Consider the following 8,314-nt stretch of genomic DNA (forward strand, 5'->3'; position numbering starts at 1 on the left):
CTTAAAGATGTCCCTTCTGCAATTCAATTTCACTGCTTATTGATCTACAGTTCCCCCCTCAACATCACTTCATCATTTTCTTGTTCTGGTTTTTTGAAGAGTCTCACCATTCTTGAACTTTAACATGTAAGATGTTTGAATGGAAACTAAATAAAAAATTAATGTACTTGTTCTAATTTGGACTACCAACTTAATTAACTTTTTAATTTGAGAAGATATTAGCTTCAGAATTCTTTTATAATTTTAGGCCTATAATAGGAAAGTGTAAAAATAAGTTATTTCTATTTGCAAATACTGTGTTCATTTAATGATCTTGAATTTGGTCAATGTAACAAATTGGAAATTAAGTTAAAAACAAAGGAAAATATCAGAAGTAAAAGTAAAAAATGTACACTACTCAAAAGACAATGTAAAATGGGTAACAACATACATTATGAGAATACTGTGATTTTCAATCCTATTTGTCATCCCATCAAACATTATTTAATTATGATTTGGTAAATCTATTTTTTGTCACGAAATAATTGGTATACTTGACAACAAATTTTTCTTTATTTCAATCAAGAATATACCTCTTAGATTTTTCAGATATAAGTTATGTCATGTGTTGGGTCATCTATGTTACACGTCTTGTGGTTCTGAGTGATTAAGAGTTGTTTGGGGCATTAGGTTTGCACCTTTTTAAGGTGCCTGGTACAACCTTATTCTGATAGAGAAATAAAGCCAACAAGCTAAACTATTCTTGCTACTTCTCAATTCTGTCAAAATGCTGCAACTTTCTCCTTTTTTTGCCATCCATTTCGGGAGGATATAAAAGACTAAACCATTTTTTTCTGATGTAATGTGCTCGTGAAGCCATGTGTGTACAAATAAGTGCTTTTACAGTTGTGGAGGTGTACTTATCTGTAGTCATGAATAATGCCACAAAAACATGAAGACCCAAACAACACCCAATTCGGTTCTGGCTATTTCTTTTTGCACCGGGTGGTTAAAAGACTAAACAGCCCTTCTGCCACCCCTTGCGTCACCTTGTTCTTATGTTACTCTTATATCGATAAATTTAAGAAATAAAATATTTCGAATTATATGATTTAGAAGATATTTTTAAATTATACAATTTGAAAATTATTTTTTTTTATAAAAAAACTTACAATTGTAGAATCTAGAAGTTTTGAAACGGTACAATTTAAAATTTTAAAAACTTTTTTTTTTTCAAAAAATGACTTGTAGATTAATTGTTGAATCAAGAAGAAGTCATTGCAAAGTGGAAATTTTCATAATAAAGTAGGTGCAGAAAAAAAAGTTATAGAAAGTGAAAAAAGAAGTTCCCTTTGATTCTAGTAGCTCTTTCGGGCAGCTTGTTGAGGTTGAACATACAGAGGCCGAAAAAAACATTATATTTTCAAATGGACAAAGATTTTGTAATTCTGTTTGGTAAGAGAGAAAGTTCTACAAAATTTCTTTCAAATCATTACAATATATTTATCTCATAAATATAATAATTATTAATAGCAGATTTTTACTATGAACTACTTACCATTAGATAATATATATTGTTGATGACTTGATTTATTAAATACTTTTTTAACTTGGGTTGATGACAATTTTATTTTATTGGTTTATGAAGTATTTTTAACTTGTGGTTGTTGAATTTATATTTTAGATTTATACTATTAGTTTAAATGAAAGCAGGAAATATATAATTTGTTAACATAAGAATAGTGAGGTGTTTATTGGCATATGCCTACAAATTTATGAATCTATAGATAAATATTGTAGGAAGTTGTCTATGGATATGAAATAAAGATTTTACATAAAAATTAATTATTTATTATATTAAATAATTTAATAAGGAAAAACATAATATTTCTGCATCATATTAAACAAATTTAATAAATTTTCAAAATAAAGGTATACTTTCACCTCCTCATGAGAATAATTTCTCAATAAACATAACTGAAACACATTCTTGACAAATTTTAAATTCTTGAAAAAAATAAATTCTTATGTAAAAATTTATTATCTGTTTTTTGTAATCTAAGGTAGGCGTCAATATTTTACCATACTCACGTATCCAAATCAAAACTTTTACCACGAGTTTAGTAAAATAAGATTATCTGAATTCTGTTTCAAACCATGTTTATTTTGAGAAATGGTGTGAGGTGTACTAATAAAAAAGAAATAAGAATGTCTCAAAAATAAAGTTTAGGAAAATGGAATGGAAGTAAGGAATTAATGATTAGCATATATATACAAATTTATTATTGAAGTTGTAACATTGCTAAAAATTAAATGATGGTGAAAGAAAAAGGATTATTGGAATATAAGAAAAAGAGAGAGAAAATATATATTTCATTATTATGTTTGATAAGCACTCTCATTTACGTTAATATACATATACACAAACTAAAGAGTATTAACAGAAACAAGAATAACAAATAGCCTAACTGAATAGCGTCTAGATTATACACTGACTAATATCCTCCTCGGTAAACTTATAGGGGTGGTTCAACAACCATAAGTTTACGACAAAATTCTAGAAAAGAGGGACAAATAATGGGTTTAGTGAATGTATCAGCTACTTGGAATCTGGCAAGGAGATGAAGCAAGCAAATTTTGTTTTGTTGAACATAGTCTCAAATAAAGTGGAGATCTAATTTGAAATGCTTCGTTCGAGAATGCATGATAGGATTGACATTGAGAAGAACAACTCCCAGACTGTTCATGGATATATTTGTGTTGAGACAAGTGCAGGCCGCCATTGGAAAGACGCTTGACTTGTACATTGAGAAAGTAATGAAGGGGGCTAAGATCCTTGAGAGCGAAACAAGAACTGAGTTTGGATATAAGATTATGAATTTCCTGTAAAGAGAATCCTGTGATAATAATATCATCAACATATATGAGAATAAAGATTGTGTATGAGGAATGAAACTGAACAAATAATGAAGAATCACTTTTGATAGCATGAAAACCAAAGTTGTGAGGAGTGTTACTTAGATTTTGAAACCAGGATCGTGGTGCCTATTTTAAGCCATATAATGCTTTGTGAAGTTTGAAAACTAGATGGGGAGTGTCAGACACAAACCCTAATGACTGGTGCATATAGAGATCCTTCTACAGGTCTTCATGCAGAAATACATTATTTATGTCAATTTGACGAACAAACCAATTAGCAAAGACCATGTGAGTGATAACAAGACGAATGGTGGAAGGTTTAACCACAGGACTATAGGTGTCATAGTAATCACACCCTTCAGTTTGACTAAAGCCCTTAGCTACAAGACGAACTTTGTGCCTGTGAAAAGAACCATATGCATGGTATTTATTTTTAAAAAGCCATTTGCAGCCAACCGCATTAGCTTCTTTAGGAAGAGAAGTTAAGGACCAAGTGTTATTGTTGAGAAGGGTATTGTATTCATTAGTCATTGCTTGAAACCAAGGAGGAGAAGCAAGTGCCTCGACGACGGACGTTGGAGCAGATGGTTGTAAAAGAGAGTGAGTATGAAGAACTTTAGGTTTGAAAATACCAGCTTTGAATCTCGTTGTCATGCAATGAGTATTGACAGGGTCAGGATCAGTGAAGGAGGTAGGCAACAAGTAGAAAAAGGTTGAGAAGTATTAAGATTAGGAGAATCAGAACCGATTTGAGAAACATGAGAAAAATTAGCAGCAGGAGAGTGAATAACAGTAATAGTGTGGTTCAAAGCATAAGAATCAATATTATCATGCATATGAGGATGAAACTTATATTCAAGAAGGTCATAGGGGAATAATTCTTCATAAAAATTGGCATGCCTAGAAATATAAACCTTACCAGTGTTGGAGAGGCAAATATAACCCCTATTATGAACGTTGTAGCCAAGAAAAATGCAACATGCATATTTGAAATCAAGTTTGTGTTTGTTGTAGGGTCAAAGCAAAGAATAACAAGCACACCCAAACGTTTTTAAAGTGTTATAACCAGGCAGTTTGTGAAACAACAATTCATAAGGAGATTTATTTTGTAAAACAGGGGAAGGCAACATGTTAATAATATACACAACAGTTCTAAAAGCTTCACCCCAAAATTTGATGAGTAATGAAGCAGAAGAGAGAAAAGTTAAACCCATATCAGAGATGTGTCGATGTTTGCGTTCGATGGAACCATGTTACTCATGAGTGTGGGGACAAGTGAAACAATGAAGAATGCCATGCATTTGAGTGAAACTTTTAAAACATATGAATTCCTTCGCATTATTAGTTTGGATAACACGCAGTTTGAAACCAGTTTGAGTTTTCGCATACGTTTTGAAATGAATAAGCGAATGTAGTGCTTGGGATTTATTATGCAAAAGAAACAACCATGTGTATTTAGTGTGAGCATCTAAAAAGGAAATATAATAGTGAGCATCATTGGAAGCACATACAAAACCAGGACCCTATATATCAATAAAAAGTAATTGTATAGGTGCAGTGTATTGTGAAAGAGAGGTATGAAACGGAAGCTGATGATGTTTTCCATGTATGCAAGGTTCACAAAAACGTGTGGTAGAAGAGTAAACAACATTACAACTATTCCAAACATGTTTAACAACAAAAAATTTACAATGGCCAAGTCTATTGTGCCAAAGTTGTAAACTAGGAAGCATGAGTTTGTAGCAAGCATAGTTAACAGTGCAACCAGTAAGATTAGTGGAGGGAGGAAACACATAGAGCCCATTTTTAATGATTCCGCGAAGTAAACTTTGTTGAGTTACCTGATGTTTGACGTTGCAAAAGTTAGGAAAGAATTCAAAATAAACGTTATTGTCTTTGGCAAATTGAGCAACACTAATAAGATTTTTGGTAATGTCAGGAACATGTAACATGTTATGTAGTTTGAAAACAGTGTGTGAGTGAGGAGTAGTGTAATAAGCAAACCCATTATGTAGAATATGCGTACCTTGGCCATTACCTAGCTTGAGGTTGTCATTACCATGATAGGATTGTTTGTGTGTGAATATTTTGGAGTCTTTGATAACATGGTGTGTAACACTAGTGTCGAGATACCACAAAGGGTCTTCAATGGTAGAAGGAGCACTAAGAATGTATGTTGCGAAATGTTTGCAGTGTAGGAAGTGGTGGGTGGAGGATCATATCGGTGCCAACAAGTATCTGCAGTGTGACCAGGTTTGTGACAAATTTGACAAAAATGTATGATAGACTGCCAAGAAGATGATTAATGGAACGAAGGTCGAACAGAAGGACGAGGAGAAGTAGTGTAAGAATGTCCTCCTCGAGGAGCGTAAGCAGAAGATTTCTTGCGGTTCTGGATTTTTACATGCCACGGAGTAGAAATAGTGTTAACCTGAGGGATCTCGAGCAAGTTTATGTTTGTTATAGCATTCCTCTTGTGCAAGAAGAAGTGTTTCAAGCTCATCCACAGTTTACGGGTCACTGCGCGAAAGAATGGAAGTGATGAATCCATCATAAACTGGAGATAAGCCATCGAGGATAGCTTCGACATGATCTGCGGTGGATAGTGGAGAACCAACAACAACCAAAGAGTCAACAACTTTCTTGATATCATTGACATAGGTAGAAACAGAGCGATCATTCTTTGGGTTCTTTAGAAGAAGTCGAAACTTCTTGACCATTGCGCGGGTGTGAGAGGCATAGATTTGAGCGAAGGAGTCAAGACCCACCATTTTGGTTAACAAAGAGGTAGACATGGAGGCAAGGAATCAGGCCACAAGGAGTTGGTCTTGTTTGTGATAGGAACGATGTGCAGGATTTTCCAGGGTTGAGTTGTTATGGGTTGGCAGAAACTCAGAAGGAACAACACTGCCATCCAAGAAATGGGTTAACTCAAGCCCGTAGAGAGTGGCTAGAACTTGTTGCTTCCATACAAGGAAATTGTTATCGTTGAGCTTGAGGGAGATGAGGGTATTAAAATGGTGAATGGTGGTGGAGGAGGTGGCCATTGGGGACACAGAAGCAAAGTGGTCAGAGGTAGAAGAAGAAGATGAGGAGGAGGTCATGACCAGACAAAGAAAAAAATTGTAGCTCTGAATACCATATTGGAATATAAGAAATAGAGAGAAAAATATATATTTCATTATTATGTTTAGGAAGCAGTCTCACTTACGTTTAAATACATATGTAAATATCTATGCACAAACTAAAGAGTATTAATAGAAATAGCGTATAGATATACACTGACTAATAAGGATATTAAAGACTGGATAATTATTTAAGAGATAGTAAATTCAAAATGATTATTAGTTTATTTAGCATAATATTGTTTTTTAATGCATTGTATATTTGAAATTATAAACTTTGTAATTCAAGTCAACGAATAAATGTATTAGTTTATCAATTTTATTAACTTACAGTCACACTACAAATTTTATTTTTGGTATATTTCTATATAGCATAAAAGATAATCATAATAATTATATTTACAACAAAAAAAGAATTAATATTTGATGCAAAGTCTAAATGTCTTATGGTAAGTGACACCTTAAAGATTAAAAACAAAAATTCATCTGTAACGGGTGTAAATTCTTATAGTAATTTCGTAAAAGGAAATTAATTAGATTTTAAAACAAAGGTTATTAATAATGATTAATTTAGCAAGAATAGTCTGATAGTGTAAATTTCTTACAATTAAAAATAATATTGAAAGTCATACTAGTTAATGATACAAATCATACCTTATTAATAACTCAATTCATTGGAAAATTGTGTTATATAAGGAAAACATGAACTATAATGTCACTTTCAACTTCAAATTGCTCCTAATAAACACAAATTAAAATAGAAGTTGAAACTAATTAAACAGTATTAAAAGTAATCCTACTTCCTTAATTTTAAGAATATCATAAATTTGAATATTTTTAATTTTTTTTATGAAAAAAATTGTTTTATATTAATAAAATATTTTTTGTTAAAAATGTTTTTTCATGTATAACTTACCCATCTACTCGTTTGATTTCTTTCTAATTTCACGTTGAATTTGTTCTTTTCTTTCCTGGACTCAGAGATTAAAAGAGATAAAAAAGGAAAAATAAAAAAATGAAAAATAAAATAAATTTATAGTTTTATTGACCATAAAATCAAATGATAAAATAATTAAAATAAAATAATTTTTTCCTAAATATTTAATAAAATAAAACATTTTAATAAAAATCCTATTTAAGAGATAATTAAAACTTAAATTTAGGAAAGAAAAAGAAAGTAATAAAGAACCGAAAAGAAAGCAAGAAGAGATAAAGAATGCATGAAGAAGAGTTGAAGAAAGCAACGAAAGTCCAAAGTCCAAACGCCAAGCTTTCATGTTGGCCACTTTTGAATTCCGAATTCTTAATTAAATCCGTTATGACAATTTTACCCTTCCCTCTCCCTTTTAATAGGAAGGAATAGAACACCCCTTCACGTTCTCTTCTCACATATCCTTCTTCTCCAACCTCCTAACTCAACCATGTCCAAAGGAGGAAAACTAACCAAGCTCAAGTCAGTGCTCAAGAAATGGAACTCCTTCACCACCAAACACAGCCAAGCCACCGTCACCTCCGTCGTAGCCACCGACGCCGACTCCTCCTCGCTCCGCCCCGTCTACGTCGGCAAGATGCGGCGGCAGTACCTGGTGAGCGCGGAGGTTGTCGAACACCCGCTGTTCCGGGAGCTGGTGGACCGGTCCCGCGACAGCAGCTCGGAGGAGGAGGAGGAGAGCATCAACGTGGCTTGCGAGGTTGTTCTGTTCGAACACTTGCTCTGGATGCTCCACAACGCCGATCCTCAACCTGAGTCGCTCGACGAACTCGCCGATTTTTACGCCTGCTGATTGTTCCTCCCTCGGTAACATCGGAGAGCGTTCCAGTGAAAGAGTTTTTCAAATTGCCATTGTAATTGTGAATTTGTGCTGGTGTTTGGTGTTCATCTTCATCAACCACAACAAAATATTTTCATTTTAATAATGTTACATATCACAAATTCTCATCCTCCACCACATATCACTACACCATTTTTTATTTTACATTTTTTTTTTACTTTAAACAACACCTACATATCACACCATTTTTTACTTTACATGTTTTTTATTTTAGACAACATAAAACTAATTAAGTAACACATATATATATATATATATAATTATTGTCTAAATATAAAAAAAAAATATTTATACAAGTAGGATTTAAGGACTATTAAATATTATATTTATAAAAGATTTAATTATTTATACCACCAACTATGACATAAAGTGGTCACAAATATAAATATGGTTATTATATCAATACAATCTTATTATTATAATTAATATTAATATGATTAATAATCATATTATTATTAT

General features: G+C 32.5%; 1 protein-coding gene across 1 annotated transcript; it reads left to right on the plus strand.

Moving 5' to 3' along the window:
• The first annotated feature begins 7,357 nt into the window (after window positions 1-7,357).
• LOC137821052 (auxin-responsive protein SAUR78) lies at window positions 7,358-7,967 on the plus strand. The gene has a single exon (XM_068625466.2). The coding sequence runs from the start codon at window positions 7,445-7,447 to the stop codon at window positions 7,805-7,807; it is 363 nt and encodes a 120-aa protein (XP_068481567.1). The 5' UTR covers window positions 7,358-7,444; the 3' UTR covers window positions 7,808-7,967.
• Window positions 7,968-8,314: the final 347 nt, after the last annotated feature.

The sequence above is a fragment of the Phaseolus vulgaris genome, chromosome 9 (genome assembly GCF_051622355.1).
Source record: "Phaseolus vulgaris cultivar YP4 chromosome 9, ASM5162235v1, whole genome shotgun sequence".
NCBI classification, from domain to species: domain Eukaryota; kingdom Viridiplantae; phylum Streptophyta; class Magnoliopsida; order Fabales; family Fabaceae; genus Phaseolus; species Phaseolus vulgaris.